At 45.2% G+C, this 23,674-nt stretch overlaps 1 protein-coding gene across 2 annotated transcripts in view; it reads right to left on the reverse strand.

Moving 5' to 3' along the window:
- Window positions 1-2,239: 2,239 nt before the first annotated feature.
- Window positions 2,240-23,674, reverse strand: part of RHOG (ras homolog family member G) — a 78,290-nt gene continuing 56,855 nt past the window's right edge. For both annotated transcript variants that reach the window (XM_030199831.1, XM_030199830.1), the window contains exon 2: window positions 2,240-7,893. In XM_030199831.1, the coding sequence (XP_030055691.1) occupies window positions 7,283-7,858 (576 nt within the window). In that variant the 5' untranslated portion in view covers window positions 7,859-7,893 and the 3' untranslated portion in view covers window positions 2,240-7,282. The remainder of the gene's footprint in view (window positions 7,894-23,674) is intronic.

The raw sequence follows: 23,674 nt of genomic DNA on the forward strand, positions 1-23,674 counted from the left end.
TCGTTGGAATACTGTTAATTTGGCAAAGAGAAGAGGCTGAAAAGAATGTCTGTACATATCACATTTCTCTTCGACATGAATTGAAAGTGTCGAGGGTGTTGTTATATTGAGATGTTTGCCTTAATAAAAAAGATTGAAACATAAAAGATCACGCTTGTCGCTGTGGTTGAATATTTAAGATCTCAAGGAGAAATAAATGCACAGACACATATCTTGCACAAAAATATTTATTAATAAAGCAAACCGGCAGAAATATTAAGATAGTTCTCAGATCTCAATTGCTTATTTTTTTTTTAAGCAACCCTTTTTGAATAAAAATTATTTTAAACAATCATTTACAACACAAACATCCAGTCATAAGAAACAAAACCAAAAATAAGAGTTGAAAAGCTCCGAGAGAATCCTTTGATATTTGCCAACAATTTATTCAGGGAGCAGAGTGTAGGCCGAGTTACCCAGGGGATAAGGGAAACCCACAGGGCAGGACGTGGTTGAGGTGCCGTGGCACGGTTTCCACTACTAACCGATTACTTTCCACATTTGTTTAGAGGACCACATCTTACATTTTGGGACCTAATCAAGGGCTAGCCTACTCAGAGGTGGGAGTTTGTGGTTATGGATGGGAGAGAAGGTGCAAAGCCACACAAGATTTCCCTTTCCAATGAGGGCAGAGCTTCTGAACCAGCTCCTGGGGTTTGTGGTTATGGATGGGAGAGAAGGTGCAAAGCCACACAAGATTTCCCTTTCCAATTAGGGCAGAGCTTCTGAACCAGCTCCTGGGGTCTGAACACCAACAGTGGATGCAAATTTCTCTCATGCATTTTCATTGTGGTAATTCTGAAAACCAGATTGGCTTGGTGCACCTCCAGGCAGGGACAGGAAAGCACTGTTGCAAGGTTTCTCAGCCCAGTCTGGTTTTCAAGATACCCACAATGAATATGCATAAGCTACATTTGCTTACAACAGAGGCAGTGAATGCATTTGCATAGTGGATATCTCGAGAACCAGACTGGGTTGAGAAACCTTGGGGGAACGGCACAATCCAGCTGTCAAGGAAAGAACCATTTTCATCTGTCTCACTTCAGTAAAATGGCAATCTTTGGCCTCTCGTTATTGCAGTGGCCGAGGTGTATTTACAGTTCAAAGCAAGTAACATCCAAAAAAGCGTAACACGGCAATGCTGATTTTGCAGCCTTACGCTCAAAGGGAGGGAGAATGTGCAGGTGGATCTCAGGTACAAACACACCATCACTGACGGACACTGAAGGGGGATCGAGTGGATTATTAATCCAAACGGTCTCTCCATATCCACCAGGTTAGGAAATAAAAGTAATGGAGCATTTTTGGAACCAGAATGTTTAGTCCTTGCCTACCATCTTCAGCGATTACAACACCAGTGTTCTAGATGGGACTGGTTGAAAAGGTCATCTAGATACCGTCATGTGCCGTGATGGGACGCAGCCCTCTACCTCAAACAGCCACAACTGGCATGTCATTGCTGGGTTGGGGATCAGGTCAGTGGCTCAGGAAGTTCTGAAAGCAGGTTACAGCCTGGGGCGAGGATGCTGCCGCCACCACCGCCGCCCCCCCCCCCAACTTGGGACGCAGCTGCCACCCCCTCTCACTCGGGATGCAACTGACGCCCCCCCCCCACCCCACCCACAGTTAGGATACAGCCACCGAGCCTAACCTGGAATACAGCCGCTGCTGCCACGAGAGATCCCAGCACCAGGCCCCCCCCCTTTGAGGCTGGGAGGAGCTGATGCATTGACATGAGGGGCCCCACCCCCTACGTCGGTGCATCTGCTCCTTCCCAGCCTCCAATGGGGGCCCAGCACTGCAGCCTGTGTCTCACCTGCTGTGGTGTACCGGGATCGGTTCCCGATAGGAGCAGGAGACAGACCCCAGGACCCGGTGCCAGGCCCCCCTTGGAGGCTGGGCCCCAGGAATTTTGCCGCCCTGCCCCCCCCCCCCTCTCAGCAGCCCTGCTCGGTATGTCACATCCTTCAACCAGAATGTACAAGTATGGTGGCTCCTCCCTGCCCCAGCTTTCTCCTTGCTCAGGCTCACTCCCACCCTCTCCTTAGCTTGAACCCCTCTATAGACTTGCTCTCCTTTCCATGCCTCATCTCAGCCCCTGGACAGGTTCAACCTCCAAGCTTTTCCTCTGTCTCCTCTCTGAGGTGAATAAGCCTAGTGATACTCCCCCCCCCCCCCCCCGTTCTCTATCCATCCTTCTTGTTCTCAAACCCTCCCCCCTCCACTGCAGCACACTTTGCACTGATCGACACAGGTAGATGAGGAAGGAGCTGCATCCTCTTCCTCCCTCCTCTGATGCCCAGTCTCTGACTGCCTAATGTCAAACATAACCCCATGGTTCAAATTCAACAGCTGACTCCAGATGGCAGAGGGTGAGGACATGTGCCAACCTGCAGCCAACTTTCTTCCTCATTTGTGCCAATCTGTACAGGGACAGGAAGAAGGAGGCAAGTATGCCATGAGAGGAAGAAAGTCACTCATACCTCTAGGTCCCTGTGTACAATTAGGTGCAAATTTTGAACTGGGTAATGGCACAGAATTCCCTCAAGACCATAGGAGCAAACTTTTCAAAATGATTGAGTGTGCTCAACACAAGTGAATGTTCCTTGGTCAGAGTAGTGAAGTTTGCTCAAGCACCCATAGAGCTGGCACCTATGCCCTGGACAGTCAGGCCAGGAAGGACATGGGCTCAGGCCCAGGAAAGGTTGAAACGCTTCCAAATAATTACCCATGGAACAGAAAGCCAGACGGTCACTGCTGAAAGAAGCAGGGACATAGCTGTCTGGGTTAACTGACTGAAGAAACCCAGGGCATCCACTGAGCAGACAGCTTTCTTGGGCTGGGGGAGAGAGAGGCATCCCTGGACCTCACCCACTTTGGTGCATCGGGAGCCTGCAGGTGTGCAAGCACTGCATCTCCACCACCTAGGATCACATTTGATTTTTCTTTGGAACGTCAATTTCCATGAAGGTTTAACAGATGCACTGAGAGCTAGCAAGGTTATCACAGGCTTGTCTAAAAAAATAAAATGTGTTATAAAATTGGTTTGCATGTAAATTTATTGCTGGGTTCCAGGCTAGGTGGGGGTGTTGGAGGGGTTTCTTTCTTTGTATCCACTGCATGGGTATTGCCTCCCCCCCCCCCCCCCCACGAGGGCATCATTCTACCTGAAGACAGTCACTGCCCTGCAAACTGCACTAATTTCTTTCCATTGCATGATTTTAAAACGCACTGCCTGGAATAAAGACAGTCGCTCTTACAGTACAACACACACAAGACCTGAAAACGAAAAACCTCCGAGACCCTCTCAACTTTTACATTGTATGGAGGATTTTGTGCTTTTGAGAGGTATTAACAGTCTCAGAGTCCAAAGAAAGCCACTGATACAGCAATATGGCAGATAAGTGCATCTGAATTTCCATAAACACGTCCACCCAGCACAAACAGCAGCAGTAGTACAAGCTACACACACCCGTCCATCCACCCAGCACCCAACACAGCTGAAGCACAACACAAGCAACAGCAGAACAGGCTACACCCACCCATCCATCCACCCAGCACAGCCCAATGTTTGTAAAACCAAGCTCAGTTTCTTGCCCACTGGCAATTCATGCTGCCCCTTGTCACACTTAAACTAAGCAGTGCTGCAGGCTGGGTAATTCCAGGACAAGCCCCGAATCTGGCACTGGGGTTACAGAAGAGAGCGGAGTGGAGTATGCTTAAGGTAATAGAAGGAAACAGGAAGGGGTACAGAAATCTGTCAAGGGCAAGAACGAATGAAATGCTTTACACCTGAAATACTCCTGGGAAAGGTGACTAAAAGAACCTCGTAACCTGGCTGGCACTACGGCATGGGACTCAGAGCAGTACAGCCTGGCTCCAGGGGCGCTCTTTGCACATGCTTTCACTAGTGACAATCACTACACACACTCCCTCGGATTATATAAACTTGTGCACTGAAATTTATGCCCTAGCACACAAATTAGTCAGTGGCGTGCACAACTTAATTTAGTAATTGGCTTAAATTGGTGTTAATTTGAGTTAATCTCCACCATTGGCATTTGCAAGCACAAACTGCCCTTAGTTGCTATTCTAGACATTGTGTGGGGTGATCCCATCGTGCACAACCTCTAGGGGGCATGGACGAGTCAGAGGCGTAGGTTAAAGAATACTAGGGGTTATGCGCAAGCACTTACTCCGTGTCATAGGCTGGTGTAAGTTGCTCGAGCCTAGAGATAGCCACGATACGGCAATTACGCTAGCGTTCTGTACTGATAGTTCTATAGAATTTGCACTTATTGCGCACCATCCTGGCATCAAAATTTTTGCACTCTTTTAAAACAACCCCGTGTCGCATTCTGCAAGCATACAGAGCCCAAGAGCACATTTCTCCTTCCTATGGATGCAACAAACTTCCCACATCTCATCCCAGCACAGCGGCAACCAATACAACCGAGATCCATCCTTTGGGTTTGCTCTTCTCCTAGGTAACACCACTCACGCCAGGGATCCTGATCTTTCAAGAGCGCTGTCCAAAAGCAGCCAGGACTGGAAAAAAAAACCCCCAAAACACCACAGACTCACTTTTTATTCCTCATAACCATACAAGCTGCTCTTCTAGAACCCTGCTGACCTGAGACTCGCACCTCCCTGATCTCTGCACCTGCTAATCCTCCAGTCCAATCTGCACTAGTCCCCACATCCCCAGTTTCCAGCATCACTCAGAGCCGGGGGGCACACTGCAGTCTTCAGATGTGCCCTCATATCCTCAGTAACCGTCATCACCTGTATCCTCTTCACTCTTCAGCCCTATCTGCCCTGATCTTGCTCAGCTTGGCCCAGGTAGGTGATGGTCATTTCAGAGACCGTTACAAACGGACCTGCAGGGATGGTCTCTCATGGCTATTTGCCCTCTAAACATGTGGAGGGCTGCTACTTTACCCTTGACACTAAAATATTATTTTAAAGTCAAAGGTGACATACATATCTTCTTCTTGCACCTGCCATAATTTTATTTAGAGGGTATACCTCGGGTTGGAAGCACGCCACACTTCAAAAAGACAGACAATGCTGAAGGAAACATGAAAGTTCATTTTAAGTGCAGTGAAACCTGTATCTCCACCTGAATGTACACTGAGCCTGGTGATACTACAGTGAGTGAGAACATGGCCCGTACAATCGGGGAGCTCATGGGAAGGACCCACTGGAGGTAGGGGTTCGGGGTATTCTCTGTATGGCACTGCCAGGCCTACAGCACACACTGAGATACAGGCAGGTACAATGAACTTTCACCAGAAGCTTTGTCTTCACATTATACCCAAATGTAACTAACCTTGGACTACAACTGGAAAAGGCACGAGCTAAATCGGAAATCTCTTCCTTCCTAAAGGGTGGTTCTGGCTGTCAGTGAGTTTCCAGCACCCAAAATCAGATGAGTGACTGAAACCGACCGACACCCATGAGCTTGGCAGCATTATACCATCAACTCTTCAAGTACGGGGCTTTTCTTCTTTGGTCAGAAAGGATCTCTCTTCACTACATGAAATTTTGCTTTACAGCTACGTTACAGTTTGATGTCATAAATTAATATCTCAGCAAGAATTCAAGTGACTGGATGGCATCGTGAATCCACAAAGGTCACATCATTTTACCACCAATCAGACGAAGACTTCTTTGCACTCATTTTATAATCAGACACACGCATTTTCACCGGCTGTGTGGAAATTTAATAAATGCAATTAAAGAAGGGTGAAACAATAGAAAAAAAAAGAAGGATCATGGCGACAGTATTTGGCGGATCAGTGCACTAATAATTTAGCCAACTTCAGTTACTGCTCCCAGTGTTCAAGGCTGGTTGGGTCAAAATTCAGGTGCCACAGAAAACCGAAATACAGATTTTGCACCATCACGTCTGGCGAGACCCCAAAGCGCTTGGGTTATTAGCATTTTAACCGCCATTTCTTTTCTGGGGTGGAGAATAAGAATTATAAGCTGATGCAGAGAAGAGAACCAAGACGCCAACCAAAGGCTGTATTGCATCATCGTTCCTGCTCAATTCTGGAAAGGCTTCAGCTGAAAGTCCCCTCTGCCTTCTTGGTCATTGGGGAAGAAGTGGTGCTTTCCACATGACTGCCGTCCCCACCTATGGTGCTCACAAGGCTGTGAGTTGTAACTTTACAAATCCCAAAGCCACAGAGGCAACAGGGTTTTTCAGCAAAGGAACAGCTGTAAACAAATGGGCCAAAGTCACTAGAAAAATGGTTTTCCTGCTAACCACATATCTTAGAAAACTCTTTGGTTTAAGGGTCTCCATAAGGACATCATTTATTTGATAACCGAGTGAGGGAAATATCTATGTAGCTCCTAACAGGAGGGATTATTGTAAACAGAAGCTCTCCATCTGAAACGTTGGGCTCAAGTGATCCTCAGAAGGGGTTAGAATGGAAGTCACTTTGGTCTCTGAAGCTTCATCTCAGCAAACCCAAAGGATTAACAGAAAACCAGTAGCAAAGTGTAACCTCTCCTCCAAGAAAAGAGTTGGGTAGGTAGTCCCTGTCCACAGAAGGTTGTCTCAAGCTGAAATTAACAAGACTGAACTCACAGTCCGTTAGGAAACTCTCCACACCAATACCTTTTCACTTCAAGGCCATGCTCGCTGAGAGTCTTCAGAGTCTTTAAGGTGGGCATTTCTTTGGCAACTCAAGCTAGGCTCTGGTTCAGTTCTTCCACTAATGATTACCTGTATCCAAGTCCCTCACTACACATGCTGCCCTTTCTACAGTGAATTCTAGCAGATAGCTTGACAGCTAGAGTTGCAAATTAGTAAGCTCACCTGCAGCTCTGGTGGGGGGGTTTCCGGACACAGGTAGCCCCAGTAATTTTTGGTAGTGCAGTGGGGTGGCAGATCATCTTGAATCCATGTCCGTGGAGGAAAAAAAAAAAAGCTTCAGATGAAGAAGGCAGTTATCAAAATATGTATTCTGTAGATTCTAGAATAAATCTTTGGATTTCTTTTTAAAATTAAGATTATCATGATGTAGGCTGCAGGGTAAACAGGAACTTAAACAGATACAAAGTCCTGGTAGGATGTGGCTGGGCAGGGCCTTCATTGACACAAGGCTTAAACAGAAAATCTGTCTTCTACCCTGAAAAACAGTGTGGCATAGAAGATTGTACATTCCAGCATCTCTGGGGTAATGGAACTAGTTGACAAATAAAGCAGAAGACTTAAGTTGTGGGGTCTTCACAAGAGCACGCAGGTCTTTTTAGGCTTGACTGGGGTAGGATTCAGAACAGCCCGCACAGACTCCATAAAGACTTCTTTTATGCCGTCCTGGTTCAGGGCAGAGCACTCCAGGTACTTGACGGCATGAATCTGCTTGGAAAGGCTGATCCCCTGCTGTGTGGTGATGGGCACTTGATTCTGCTCCTTCAGCTTTTTCAAGGCCTCTGGGTTGGTTCTTAGATCTTTCTTAGTGCCCACCAAGAGAATAGGCACATTAGGGCAGTGGTGGCATACTTCTGGGTACCATTTGTGTTTGACGTTTTCATAGGATGGTGGACTAGCGATGGAGAAACAGATGATGAAGACGTTGGTCTGAGGGTAGGAAAGTGTCCGTAGTCGGTCATACTCCTCTTGGCCTGCTGTGTCCCACAGATTTAGGCTAACAGTCCTGCCATCCACTGTGTTCTGGGCACTGTAATTGTCAAAGACAGTAGGGATGTATTCTTTTGGGAAGGCATTGGTTGTATAACAGATCAGCAGGCATGTTTTACCCACTGCACCATCTCCCACCACCACACACTTAATACTCTGCATCTCGTCTGGTATTCCTTCTGCTCCTTGTTGGCAACCTGGAAGGAGAGAGAGAGAGAAATTAAGTCTCAGGCAGCAAAGCCGGATTGCTATCATTCTACAGAACTAGTCTATTACCTTTTACAGAGAATGGTGTATGTAATGAGTAAAGACAGTTCTCCACACAAACAAGAAATCATTTGATCACATTCCCTAAAAGCCCAAGACTCAAATATTGCATGTGGAGTATTCTTAGACCAGATATGACCAATTCCAGTCTTTCAGGACCACAAACAAGTTTTCAGGATAACCAAAGCATGTTAATTAGTATCTATATGAAAACATAACTCGAGTAAATATTGTGTCTGTCCAGAGAACCAGATTTGTGAGTGGCTTTCACTTTTTCCTCACAGAGCAGTGAATTTCATACTGTAATTCAAATATCTCTCGTTACTGTCTTCCTCCTCTTCCATTTCTGCACAATACCCAACATTACAAATTCCAGTATGGAAAGTCATCCTCAGTCCTACATATTTATGTCTTATGGACCCCCCACAAAAGCTAGAAAAACATTACATTTTGAAAAGAGTAAACCGCCTTGAGCAAAGTGTTGGTCCTGCATTGATGACACACCACTGGCCATTTGTTCCAGAACAATATTGCATCTCGACACCCTTCAGAGTATCTCCTGCTCATGCAGCTGGATTTAGATCCTTCATTCTGAGTGTTCACAGTTTGAAAACCTTTCAGAAGGATCAACTAACAGATGCTGTAGATCATAAGAGCTAGATCTTATAAACTCCCCCCCCCTACTCCAGGGCCCCAATGATCGATTCCCCAGGCTGTTCCGAAACAGCACCCTAAGGGGAATTAACTCCCCAATGATCAATGCTAATAACATGCAAATTTAGGTGCGTTATTAGCGTTGATCATCAGGGGAAAGTGTGGGAGGATTGTGCCTGGGCATGTGCAAAGGCACAATCCTCCCACTTGTTTGACAGGTCTGGGCTTTCAAAAGCCCAGATCTGTCAGACCCAGGTGCTGGAGGTCAGTGGGACCCCCAGACCCCACCAAAGGCAAGGCCTTGGTGGCCTTATGGGTACCATATGGGCTTCCCTACCATATAGTGTCATATGGTAGGGAAACCCTACCCAGTGCATCTCAGGATGCACTGGGCAGGGCGCTACCATTTTGAAGGCAGCGCTGGAAGGAGGAGGGAGTGCTAATCCCTCCTCTGTCACTACTACAAAGTACAGGAGGGGTGAGGGGCCGCTAGACCACCAGGCCGGGTGGGGGTATGTAGCCCACTGGGCCACCAAGGAGTTACATTTTGTGTCAGGGGCTTTAGTTAGCATAGAAGACCACCGGATCTCCAGCCCCCCTGTGGAGCGTGGGACAGACATGTGGAATCCCTTAGGAAAAGGAGGAGTTATTGGTTACTAAGGAAGGGCAGACTGGATAGGCATTTGGCCCTTATCTGCCGTCATGATTCTATGTTGGGGCAGTAGAGGGGCTGGAGGTCCGCCAGATCTCCAGCCCCCCATATCACAGTCTGGGGAGTGGGGTAGGGGCACTAGGCCACCAGGGCCTCGGCCATTGGAGGGTCTGGGGCTCACTCCTAGGACTGACAGTGGCAGCCAGGACTGCATGGCATGAATGGGGGAGGGAAAAGAGCCTTAACCCCAACGCCAGCAGCGCCTCCAAAATGGATATTGCACCAGTCACAGAAGAAAGAATTTATAAATAGTTTGAAAATCTGAAAGTGGACAAAGCTATGGGGCCGGATGGGATTCATCCCAGGATACTGAGAGAGCTCTTAAGGATTTATTTATAAGTTCTTTAGAGAAGGGAGAGGTTCCGAGAGATTGGAGATGAGCTGATGAGGTCCCTCTTCACAAAAGCGGAGACAGGGAAGAAGTGGGAAACTACAGGCCGGTAAGCCTCACGTCAACGGTAGGAAAAATAATGGAATTGCTGATGAAGGAAAGGATAGTTAACTTTCTAGAAGCCAGCAGGTTACAAGATCCAAGGCAACATGGCTTTACCAAAGGAAAATTCTGCCAAACAAATCGATTTCTTTGACAGGGTGACCAAAGAACTGGATGAAGGATGTGCGCTAGATGTAATCTACTTGGATTTCAGCAAAGCCTTTGATACAGTCCCTCACAGAAGTCCCATGAATAAGCTGAGAGGGCTGACCTTAGGAACCAAAGTGGTGAATTGGATTGGAAACTGGTTAACCAACAGGCGATGGTAAATGGAATCGGCTCTGAGGAAAGGAATATGAGTAGTGGAGTGCCTCAAGGATCAGTGCTGGGGCCGATTCTGTTTAATATATTTGTGAGAGACATTGCTGAAGTGTTAGAGAGAAAGGTTTGCCTTTTTGCGGATGACACGAAGATAGCCAATAGACTGGATACCCTGGAGGGAGTAGAAACCATGAGAAGGGATCTCCAAACGCTAGAAGAATGGTCAAAAGTCTGGCAGTTAAAATTTAATTGCAAGAAAATCTCAAGTATTCATAAAAATACTTGTTCACCACACACCTTTCAGTGGAGAAAACCCCCCAGTAAAGCCACCCAACCTGCAATGCTTTTAAGGTATGGGCCTGGCTCACCATCAAAGGAAAAAAACTCCACTTACCATAATGTAGGAACGTTCTAAGTGCTTGTCCCAATGTCAATGAAGCCCACTTGAACTCACAGGAAAGTCAGAAGGCGGTTAGGGCAGTAAAATCAAACAGTCAGCGGTAATGTTTCAAACCTTTGTGTTTTTCCAAAACTTCCAAATTAGCCCTCCGCTGTATGTAACACTCCCAGGTGCCCAACAGGGAGCCCCTGTTTCGCTAAGAGCTGCTTCAGGGGTAGCGCTAGGAATCCCAATCCTGTGTCATGGCCACTCACAAACTACCAGTGCAGAGTGAAGCACTTGGGGTGCAGAAATACAAGAGAGATGTACCGGATAGGTGGGGAGAGATTGGTAAGCTCAGTTTATGAGAGGAACCTTGGGGTGATGGTGTCTGAAGATCTTGAGGTGATGAAACACAGTGTGACAAGTCGGTGGCCATGGCCAGAAGGATGCTAGGCTGCATAGAGAGGGGTATAACCAGCAGAAGAAAAGAGGAGTTGATGCCCCTGTACAAGTCTTTGGTGGGGCCCCACTGGGAATATTGTATTTCGTTTTGGAGGCTGTATTTTGCTAAGAATGTAAAAAGACTTGAAGCAGTTCAGAGAAAAGCGACGAAAATGGTAGGAGGTTTACATAGCAAGATGTACATGGAGAAACTTGCTGACCTAAACATGTATACTCTGGAAAAAAGGAGAAACAGGAGTGATATGGTACGGACATTCAAATATCTGAAAGGTATTTAATCCGCAAACAAACATTTTCCAGAGATAGGAAGGTGGTAGAACTAGAGGGCATGAATTGAAGTTGAAAGGAGGCCAACTCAGGAATAATGTCAGGAAGTATTTTTTCAGAGAGCGTGGTAGATACCTGGAACACCCTCCCATGGGAAGTGGTAGAGATGAAAATGGTAACGGAAATCAAAAATGCATAGGACAAACACAAAGGAATCCTGTTTAGAAGGATTGGATCCAAAGAAGCTTAGGGAGATTAGGTAGGAAAACCAGTGCTGGGCAGACTTCTATGGTCTGTGCGCTGATCGAGGCTGAATAGATTTGGATGGGCTGGCGTGGAGCTTTTCAGGGGCTCTGACAACAGCTACAGACATTTTAGAACAAGGTCAGTGCTGGGCAGACTTCTACGGTCTATGCCCAAAAAAGGCAAGGATAAATCAAGGTCAGGTATACATAAGATGTATCACATCATACCATATATAATGAGTTTATCTTGTTGCGCAGACTGGATGGACTGTACTGGTCTTTATCTGCCGCCATCTATTATGTTATTATATGCCAGCTCCGAGCTGGCACAGGGTTAAGGTGCTATTCGGTCTTGTTGCACAGTGCTCTGATCATATGGGCGGAATACTGGAGAGCTATTTAAATATATTTGAAATGAGCTCTGCGGTATTCATTGCGTGCTCACGCCAGACACCCTCTGATCATCGGCGCTGGGTAAACGTGGGCGCTATTGACCTTTAGCACCCGCAATTATCTTGACCATTGGGGCCCAGGTTCTTACGTTTCAAAAGATGAAACTGTGTGCGTAGAACCATGAGCAAGACGACAACATATCAGACAGGGAAAGTATGTGCAACTCTGTATCTGAAGAAGCATCTGTGTGGTCTTCAAAGCTGAGGTACACCAGTATCTCTGCATTATTTAACACTGGGCCACTAACGGTCATAAACTTGCAAAGAATTTACATGGAACTCCCCAGCTCAATGTATGACTCTGGTGAAAATAAGCAAAAGAGAATTCAGAAATTATTCACAAATGAAGAAGACAGAGTATCATAATATATCCATAATCGGTCCAAGGGACAAGACATTGAATACTGTGTGCAGTAGTTCTGGTCACCCGAAATTAGGAAACGTAGAGATTACCCATATGGCTCTTATTTACAACAGATATGAGGGAGGGTTAAGGGGGGCGAGAGTGTTGGGGAGGTTCTAGAAGTGGGTACAAGGAGTTGGGAGCGGAGGATGGTGGGGAGAAGGGGGCTTTAGAGTTATGGTGTGTTTATATGCTTGTTTTCATTTCATAAAAATTTATGGATACAAAAAAAATAAAAGTAGAGAAGGGAATCAAAATGATGAACAGGATAGAATGACTTCCCTATGCAGAAAGGCTGGAAGTTAGGGTTCTTCAGCTTGGAGAAGTAAAGGAATATGACGTTATACTGTTAACAAAATTGTAATTTTTATGTTTTGCACTGCCTTGGGTGAATCTCTTCATAAAGGCAATTAATAAATCCCAATAAATAAAATACATGTTGATAAAATCATGAAACGGGTGAACAAGTTAATAGGCGAGAGTGATTTAACCTTCCATGAAACTAACCTGTAGCATAAATAAAGAAATAAGAAATTATTTCCCCAGTCAAAATACAATTAAGTTGTGGAATTTGTTGCTGAAGGATATGGTGAAAGCAACTAACCTAACACAGCTGGGATTTTACGAAGGCTTGGACAGCTTTTTTGAAAGAGGTCCAGAAATAATTGTTGGAGTTTGCTACATCACACTTTGGGAAGTTACAAGGAATGAGTCTCCCCATCACAATCTGCTTGAAAGAGACTGGACTGATGAACTGCAAGTCTGATCCAGTAATAAGCTTCTTATATTCTAATTATGAGATCTCTATTTCTAACAGAAGGGATGGATCTCAATGATTTCTTTATTTTATAGCAGACCTGTTTTGCTATTAAAATGCATTCTCTCTTTGCACTCAGTTAGTGCAGAGTGCAACTGGAACAGGAAGTGCAAGATGCAATCTTTCAGTAGAGGAGGACCTTAGAAAATCAGCTGACATGATCCAGCCGTGCAGCAGCTACAGAAAGGACACACTCTGTGCATCATGTGCCATTTCCTGCATGCAGTAAACTGAACTCAGAAACAAAGTATTCCTTAACTAGGAATTCACAGAGATTCATTTATTTCCCAGTGGGTTATCATAGAAACATGATGACAGATAAAAGTCATATGGCTTATCCAGTCTGCCTAGCATCCTCTATTAGCCCTTCCTCTCCCTTAGAAATCTCACATGCTTGTCCCAGGGGCGTATCTGAGACTCGGCGGTAGGGGGGGCAGGGGCTAGAGTGGGGGGGGGGCACATTATAACCCCCCTACCTCCGCCGCCCCCCCGCCGCCGCCACTGCTGTCGTCAACCCTCCCCCCCTACCGCCGTTAACCCTCCCCAGCCTACCGCCAACCCTTTCCCCGCCTATCGCCGTCACCTACCCCGAGGTCCGCTCCTGCCGTTTTTTTAAACTATTACTTCAGCTGAAGCCCAGCCAAGGTCTTCTTTAACTTCATCTTCGTGCTGTTAAAGCTGCATGATGCATCCTTCCAGTTGGACGGAGTTTGACGTCGCAGCACGTTGACGTCCGTACAACGTGCTGCGACGTCAAACTCCGTCCAACTGGAAGGATGCATCATGCAGCTTTAACAGCACGAGGATGAAGATGAAGTTAAAGAAGACCTCGGCTGGGCTGGCGGGGGTTGGGGTCCCCCGCCAGCTGAAGTAATAGTTTAAAAAACCGGCAGGAGCGGACCTCGGGGTAGGTGACGGTGGTAGGCGGGGAAAGGGTTGGCGGTAGGCGGGGGAGGGTTAACGGTGGTAGGGGGGTCCAGGGCGAAATCTGCGGGGGCCCAGGCCCCTGTGGCCCCACGCAGATACGCCCCTGGCTTGTCCCACACTTTCTTGAATTCAAGGAGGTTGTTCTTTGCGTAAAAACGTATTTCCTTAGATTAAGTTAAAAGGGGATATGCTCAGGAGTAATCTTAAGCCCCCCTCATTCCACAGCTTCCATTCAGTTGAAAGAGACTTGCCTACAGTGCATTTATTTATTTAAATGTCTCTATCATCTGTCTCGTCCGTCTTCCAGAGTATACACATTGAGGTCTACGAGTCTGTCCCTATACGCTTTATGACGGAGACCCTTAACCATTTTATCACCAGAGCGACACCCTCACAACTGTGGTGTCAAGCACCATCACTCGGGCATGTTCGTACAATGAACACCTTCTCCTCGTGTTCTCCCGTCATTTGCGTGTTACACCCAGGATACACTTCTAGGGCTAGAGGGGACGGAGTCATGGAGCAGGGGCAGACTGATGCTGATCTTGGGACTAGTCACTGAACAGGAACCTATGAGAAGCTGTGCATTTCTTTGGGGCCGATCATTAAGCAGGGGTTTCATATACCGCATCAAGTTTCACTCAATTAATTTGGGTTCTCTCTCTCTTTCTGATGGGAGCACACACACCTAAAAACCAAACTGAAATGTATAATATCAAGAACTTTATCTAAAGAGACCTACTTCATTATCAGTCACAAGTTTTGAGCACTGCTCTTCTTCACCACAGCCATAGACTGGTGAGGGATAGGACAGTGCTTCCCGACACAACCAGGGTCATTAACTGAATGAGGTAAGGAGCTATAACATCCTTCTCAGACAAGTTTTGTTCTGAGTAAACAAAGCAAAACCCATCCCAGCCACATATCTACATGCATGAAAATCCACCGCTGCCTCAACGCACTTACAATGAGAGGCAACTTAAATGTTGCTATCTTCTTAAGCCAATCAGTTGCAAGATCCCAGACAACATGGTTTTACCAAAGGGAAATCGTGCCAAACGAATCTCATTGAGTTCTTTGATTGGGTGACAGGAGAATTGAATCAGGGACGAGCTATGGACGTAATCTACTTAGATTTCAGCAAAGCTTTTGACACGGTTCCCCACAGAAGGCTTTTAAATAAACTGGATGGGCTGAAGATAGGACCCGAAGTGGTGAACTGGATTAGGAACTGGTTGACGGACAGACGCCAGAGGGTGGTGGTGAATGGAGTTAGCTCGGAGGAGGGAAAGGTGAGTAGTGGAGTGCCTCAAGGATCGGTGCTGGGGCCGATTCTGTTCAATATATTTGTGAGTGACCTTGCCGAAGGGTTACAAGGTAAAGTTTGCCTTTTTGCGGATGATACTAAGATCTGTAACAGAGTGGACAACATGAAAAAGGATCTGAAGAAGCTAGAAGAATGGTCTAAGGTTTGGCAGTTAAAATTCAATGCCAAGAAATGCAAAGTGATGCACTTAGGGAATAGAAATCCATGGGAGACGTATGTGTTAGGCGGCGAGAGTCTGATAGGTACGGACGGGGAGAGGGATCTTGGGGTAATAGTATCTGAGGATTTGAAGGCGACGAAACAGTGTGACAAGGCGGTGGCTGTATCTAGAAGGTTGTTGGGCTGTATAGAGAGAGGTGTGACCAGCAGAAGAAAGGGAGTGTTGATGCCCCTGTATAAGTCGTTGATGAGGCCCCATCTGGAGTATTATGTTCAGTTTTGGAGGCCGTATCTTGCTAAGGATGTAAAAAGAATCGAAGCGGTGCAAAGAAAAGCTACGAGAATGGTATGGGATTTGCGTTACAAGATGTATGAGGAGAGACTTGCTGACCTGAACATGTATACCCTGGAGGAAAGGAGAAACAGGGGTGATATGATACAGACATTCAAATATTTGAAAGGTATTAATCCGCAAATGAACCTTTTCCGGAGATACGAAGGCGGTAGAACAAGAGGACATGAAATGAGATTGAAGGGGGGCAGACTCAAGAAAAATGTCAGGAAGTATTTCTTCACGGAGAGAGTGGTGGATGCTTGGAATGCCGTCCCGCGGGAGGTGGTGGAGATGAAAACGGTAAAGGAATGCGTGGGATAAACATAAAGGAATCCGGTTCAGAAGGAATGGATCCTCAGAAGCTTAATCGAGATTAGATAGCAGAGCCGGTAGTGGGAGGCGGGGATAGTGCTGGGCAGACTTATATGGTCTGTGCCAGAGCCAGTGGTGGGAGGCGGGACTGGAGGTTGGGAGGCAGGGATAGCGCTGGGCAGACTTATATGGTCTGTGCCAGAGCTGGTGGTTGGGAGGCGGCGCTGGTGGTTGGGAGGCAGGGATAGTGCTGGGCAGACTTATACGGTCTGTGCCCTGAAGGGCATAGGCACAAATCAAGGTAAGGTATACACAAAAAGTAGCACATACGAGTTGTCTTGTTGGGCAGACTGGATGGACCGTGCAGGTCTTTTTTCTGCTGTCATCTACTATATTACTATATATAGTAAACACCCTTATCCCAACACTGTACACAGTAACTCAATGTCCGAGAATGAACACCAGCTGAGTTGGAGTAACCTTATTGACTGTGGTAACTCTGGACTCTGGTGTGATATGTCCTTCAGCCACTATACAAAAAAAAAAAAAAAAAGAGAACCAAAACCACTGGAAGACTCCACTAGTGGCAGAACAAAAAAAGGCAAAAACGAGGTGAAGGAGACTGAACACAGACAAACAGATTGTAAAATCTAGTATTTAGGGGGACAGGGGGAACTTTCTGTTTGTGGGAGAGTTTATCTCAACTGTTATATAATTTTAAAAAGGGCTCCAGAGGTGACCGGGGAAATTATAGACCAGTGAGTCTGATGTCGGTGCCAGGCAAAATGGTAGAGACTATGATAAAGAACAAAATTACAGAGCATATTCAAAAGCATGGATTAATGAGACAAAGTCAACTTGGATTTAGTAAAGGGAAATCTTGCCTCACCAATCTACTACATTTCTTTGAAGGGGTGAACAAACATGTGAATAAAGGTGAGCCAGTTGATATTGTGTATCTGGATTTTCAAAAGACATTTGACAAAGTACCTCATGAAAGACTCCAGGGGAAATTGGAGAGTCATGGGATAGGAGGTACTGTCCTGTTGTGCATTAAAAACTGGTTAAAAGATAGAAAACAGAGAGTAGGGTTAAATGGTCAGTATTCTCAATGGAGAAGGGTAGTTAGTGGGGTTCCCCGGGGGTCTGTGCTGGGACCACTGCTTTTTAACATATTTATAAATGACCTAGAGATGGGAGTAACTAGTGAGGTAATTAAATTTGCTGATGACACAAAGTTATTCAAAGTCGTTAAATTGCGGGAGGAATGTGAAAAATTACAAGAGGACCTTACGAGACTGGGCGTCCAAATGGCAGACGACATTTATGTTTAAATCGTTTTTATTAATCATAACTGACAATTAAACAGCAACTTGTAAAAAAAAAAAAAAGGTACATCCAAGAATTGTCATCCAACAAATTCAATCAACATATGAAGTTACAGTGTGGCATTTGTATTTTCTCCCCCTCCCACCCTCTCGGTGCCCACTGATACTCCTTGTACATTGTCATACCCCAATACTTACAAGTGTAACGAAAGCAACAGCTAACAATCGTCTGGCTAAATTACTCTAGAATAAACTCTTTATTATCACTGCAACGTGTGTGAGTTACCTAAACTGTATTAACCCTGAGGTGTATCCCCCCCTACCCACCGCCCTTCCCCCCCCCCTTGCTCCATTATGAGTTCAACGATACATGTTGTTCGGGTCTCTCAGTGGTCAAATGTGATGGTATTTATCATTACGTCCTGTATGCCTAAAAAAAAAAAAATTACAGTCAGAGTGATGTGGTCTGGGCCAGGGGCCCTCTTATCAGGGCAGATGACATTTAATGTGAGCCAGTGCAAAGTGATGCATGTGGGAAAGAGGAACCCGAACTATAGCTACATAATGCAAGGTTCCACATTGGGAGTCACCAACCAGGAAAGGAATCTAGGTGTCAACATTGACGATACGTTGAAAGCCTCTGCTCAGTGTGCGACATCTAAGAAAGCAAATAGAATGTTAGGTATTATTAGGAAAGGAATAGAAAACAAAAATGAGATGTTATAATGTCTTTTTCTCCCTCCATGGTGCGACCGCACCTCGAATATTGTGTGCAATTTTGGTCATTGCATCTCAAAAAAAGATAACACGAAATTAGAAAAGGTACAGAGAAGGGCAATGAAAATGATAAAGGGGATTGGACAACTTCCCTATCAGTAAAGGTTAAAGGGGCTATTGGTTTTCAGCTTGGAGATGATAGAGATATACAAAATACTGAGTGGAGTGGAACGGGTAGAGGTGAATCGCTTGTTTACTCTTTCCAAAAATACTAGAACTAGGAGGTACACAATTACTAAGCAGCAAATTTAGAACAACCCAGAGAAAATATTTCTTTGCTAAACATGTAATTAAAATCTGGAATTAGTTGCCAAAGAATGTGGTAAAAGCAGTTAGCTTAGCAGGGTTAAAAAATTGCAAAAGGGAACTCCATAAGCCATTATTAAGGTGGACTTGGGAAAATCCACTGCTTATTTCTAGGATAAGCAGCATAAAATCTGTTTTACTGTTTTGGGATCTTGCCAGGTATTTGTGACCTGGATTGGCCACTGTTGGAAACAGGATACTGGGCCTGATGGACCTTTGGTCTGTCCTAATATGGCAACGCTTATGTTCTTTATATTTCAATTTACTGAGACTGCTTAAAGTTATGGTAGTGCAAATGATTAAAATATACATAAAAGTGGGGGCCAGTATGTGTGGTTAGAGATTATGAGAAAAAAGTATGCCCACGTAACAGTTGAAAGTAAAATGTATAAGACCAGAAACTGAATGTTACATAATGACACTGATGCTTGTTGTTAAGTTTAAATTCTGTTGGCACTTGAATAAAGGTTTAAAAGAAAATTATACCAAGCAGAAACATTAAAAGTAGTTTATACATTAACAAGCTACAAACAACAAGGCGATTTACAAATATCTCGAAAGCCCCAATTTCTTTAAGACTCTACCCAAACAGAGAGTGATCACTGTCCTCGGCTCAACCACCAAATCACCCACCTCAGACTCTGAGGTTAGGAATGTAGAATGAGTCAATTAGCCACAACTTGCCTAACCAGAGATCCCTTTCCAGACCCCGGAAAGTTATACCTGATGAAACACAAATAAGTTGCCCCATCTCACTGTAACCACACTTACAGGATGCTGGGCTCGATGAACCCTTGGTCTCTTCCCAGTGTGGCATTACTTATGTACCTGAAACCTTGTCAGTCCTCTGATCAGATGAGATTCTGTTGCTTATCCCTGCCTCGATCCGCTGGTAAACACCATTTCCCTTTTGGATCTTTGGATGCCATTGATACTTGGCCAAGGGAAAATAGGATGTTGTTAAGACTAAAATGTAGGAGTTTCTAGGGAGACAAGAACGGGCTATTTTGCATCTAAACTGCAAAGGCTGGGCACATGGAGATCAAAGACATTCGTAATCTGGAAGTCACCGTAGCACCGACTGTTCAGATTAAACAGGTAACCCATTCACAACACACAACCATGCTCCAAAAAAAGCTATCAGGTAGACACAGAATCCAAATGGTGTAGTGAACTAAAGTACATCACATGATCTTCAGACCTTCCCTTTCTGGTTGACAGACAGAAGCCAGAGGGTGGTGGTGAATGGAATTCGCTCAGAGGAAGGAAAGGTGAGTAGTGGAGTGCCTCAAGGATCGGTGCTGGGACTGATTCTGTTCAATATATTTGTGAGTGACATTGCCGAAGAGTTAGAAGGTAAAGTTTGCCTATTTGCGGATGATACTAAGATCTGTAACAGAGTGGACACCCGGGAGGATCTGAGGAAGCTAGAAGAATGGTCTAAGGTTTGGCAATTAAAATTCAATGCGAAGAAATGCAAAGTGATGCACTTAGGGAATAGAAATCCTTGGGAGACGTATGTGTTAGGCGGGGAGAATCTGATAGGTACGGACGGTGAGAGGGATCTTGGGGTGATAGTATCTGAGGATCTGAAGGCGACGAAACAGTGTGACAAGGCGGTGGCCATAGCTAGAAGGTTGTTAGGCTGTATAGAGAGAGGTGTGACCAGCAGAAGAAAGGAGGTGTTGATGCCCCTGTATAAGTCGTTGGTGAGGCCCCACCTAGAGTATTGTGTTCGGTTTTGGAGGCCGTATCTTGCGAAGGATGTAAAAAGAATTGAAGCGGTGCAAAGAAAAGCTACGAGAATGGTAAGTAACATCAGATTACTTAGCTTTATCTGTTACTTCTAAGTTTGTCTTGGCTTGTTTGTTGCTTCTTCATCCGGGTCCTGATGCGTTGAAAAGTCAATATTTATAAACAAGTAAAAGTAAGACAATTTTGAAATTGAATGAAAAATAAAGAGGTTTTTGGCCAATGATGAAGCAGTCCAGCCCCCGAAGCTAAAATTGAGCTGGGGGCTTCTCGAGGTCTTTTTTCCTCTATTACATATATGACATCTAGATATCAAATGTTCTAGCTCAGTAAACCAATACTCTACACATAGAATCTCCTGTTAATTTTAAAAGTTCAGTACAGTGGTATAGCAGATCACCTCTGGCTGTGGTTTTAGTGTATAACCCTCTTAAAAATCATTCTGATCCCCCATTATATACCTTCACTACAGCCAATCAGCCGTGAATTTGCAGAATAAAATATTCCTTCCTTTCCACTCCCCAGACTATTACTGTCAAAGTAATGTCATGGACAAGATACAGAAGCACGGCTGGGGGGTGGGGGAGGTTACGTGCAGTGGCCTCCCAGTGACAAAGACAAAAACAGGAACACAATTTAGAAAGCGTAGGATCTTTAGTGGTCAGAAACCAATGGTAAAGCTGGTGATTTGTGTTAGCGGATTAAGAAGGAAAAATGGACCTTGTGGTCTATCTTTCATCATACATAACACTAGCCTAAAAGGTATGCAGCAGTCACCATGGAAGTCACTGGTAGGACATGATTTGACCCAGCAAGTCCCACAAGGTCTCCTGTTCACTGCCGTATACATCAGGGCTTCACATATGGCTCTTCAAGAGCTTCTGGAGCCTTTATCAGTAATCCCACCAAGATACCCAACATAAAGAATAACAATGACCACAAATGAATCTCAGGCTAGATGGAATAAAGCCATTCTAGGCACATCTTCAGCCTTGTGCTCCCTATTAACGTTCAAAGCCTTGGTTCTCTCTTCCTTTCCTAAGATTTGATTCTGATGATCAACTGCACAATCATAATCACGCAACACCAACACTCACAGAATGATCTTCTAAAAATTAATTACCGATCATACTTTTAAAATATTACTTTGATATACATGACGGCAAATTCCAAAAGTCACATATTTGTAAAAAAAATAAATAAAACGTAATACGCTTGAAACTTACTACTACTACTACTACTATTTAACATTTCTAAAGCGCTACTAGGGTTACGCAGCGCTGTACAATTTAACATAGAAAGACAGTCCCTGCTCAAAGGAGCTTACAATCTAAAGGACAAATGTACAGTCAGTCAAATTGGGGCAGTCTAGATTTCCTGAAAGGTAAAAGGTTAGGTGCCGAAAGCGACATTGAAGAAGTGGGCTTTGAGTAAGGATTTGAAGATGGGCAGGGAGGGGGCTTGGCGTATGGGCTCAGGAAGTTTATTCCAAGCATAGGGTGAGGCGAGGCAGAATGGGCGGAGCCTGGAATTGGCGGTGGTGGAGAAGGGTACTGAGAGGAGGGATTTGTCCTGTGAGCGGAGGTTTTGGGCGGGAACGTAAGGGGAGATGAGGGTAGAGAGGTAGTGAGGGGCTGCAAACTGAGTGCATTTGTAGGTAAGAAGGAGAAGCTTGAACTGTATGCGGTATCTGATCGGAAGCCAGTGAAGTGACCCGAGGAGAGGGGTGATATGAGTATATCGGTTCAGGCGGAATATAAGACGTGCAGCAGAGTTCTGAACAGATTGAAGGGGGGATAGATGGTTAAGTGGGAGGCCAGTGAGGAGTAGGTTGCAGTAGTCAAGGCGAGAGGTAATGAGAGCGTGGATGAGAGTTCGGGTGGTGTGCTCAGAGAGGAAAGGACGAATTTTGCTGATGTTAAAGAGAAAGAAGCGACAGGTCTTGGCTGTCTGCTGGATATGCACAGAGAAGGAGAGGGGGGAGTCGAAGATGACTCCGAGGTTGCGGGCGGATGAGACGGGGAGGATGAGGGTGTTATCTACTGAGATTGAAAGCAGAGGACGAGGGGAAGTGGGTTTTGGTGGAAAGACGATAAGCTCGGTCTTGGCCATGTTCAGTTTCAGGTGGCGGTTGGACATCCAGGCAGCAATGTCGGATAAGCAGGCCGAAACCTTAGCCTGGGTCTCCGCGGTGATGTCAGTTCCATAGAAGTTCTAAGGCCTTAGAACTTGAGAAAGACCTGAAATTTCACCTCTATCGGATCACAAGAGACTCAAAAACATCATGAAGCAATGTTAATAGATAGCACCACGTCATATGAACCAGCTATGCCCATCCAGGTTTTACCTCATACTTTCTATGGACTTGTAGTCCTGTTTCTCCAGAACTGTAAAACCATCTCGGCAACTGAGGTAAAACCAAGCCTGCAAGCCCCTTACGGAAAGGAAGTACATGATCACTTTTTTTAATAGGGCTTTATAGTACAGTTCCAGGGATCCTTGCAAAAGACATTATATAAGTACTAAGTAATGATGGGGATATAGCAAGAAGGAGGTCTCCAAACACATCACAGACCTCAACGTGCACTAGGAGGTGTCTGCTTAGGGAGACATTCAGAAAATCTCCCAAAAAACAAGTTAAGAATTTAGAAGAGGATTCTCTCAAACAGAACTAAAGATTATCCCTAAGCTCATACCACAGTCTCAAAAGCCACAAGGAACACTCCATTCAGAGCTTACAAGTGGCTAGGGTAAGAATGCTGCTCATCAAGAGATGAAGCAGGGTAAAGGCATGTGAATGTTTCCACCACAAAACCAAGGGGACCTTCTTACTAGCAATAAAGGAATAACTAAGCCCAGACGGCAAGTTACTCTCGCACAAGAAGCATCGTCTTCCAAATAAGCTCAGATCTAAGGTTATACATTAATATGATAAACCACAGGAAGAAACCTAGCTCTGTCCTGAAAATCCAGAACTAATGCTCCTTACCAGGTTCTGCAAATCAACTTACTAGACCAATGCAAACTAATCCAGCCTAAAGGACCTCAGTGACCAGAAGCTGTGGGGTCAAAAAGCACCTGGAAAACAATGTGCTCAAAATGAAGATCGGTGAAGCAGGGTCAAAACCCAAAACTACAACAGAGGTGAAAGAAAACTACGGATACAAAATCTCCAATAAAGGTTCTCATGAAGGGATGGACCAGCAGGGAGGTACCAGATAGAGTTAACCTCCTCACAGAGCCCTAGAATGACAGAAGATAAGGACCTTCAGACCTTATTTCCTTATGCAGTGCTACAGCCTCCAGTTGATCTCACTAGCTTTTCCCTCATTACTTTGCAC

The sequence above is a fragment of the Microcaecilia unicolor genome, chromosome 4, assembly GCF_901765095.1.
Source record: "Microcaecilia unicolor chromosome 4, aMicUni1.1, whole genome shotgun sequence".
Lineage (NCBI taxonomy): Eukaryota > Metazoa > Chordata > Amphibia > Gymnophiona > Siphonopidae > Microcaecilia > Microcaecilia unicolor.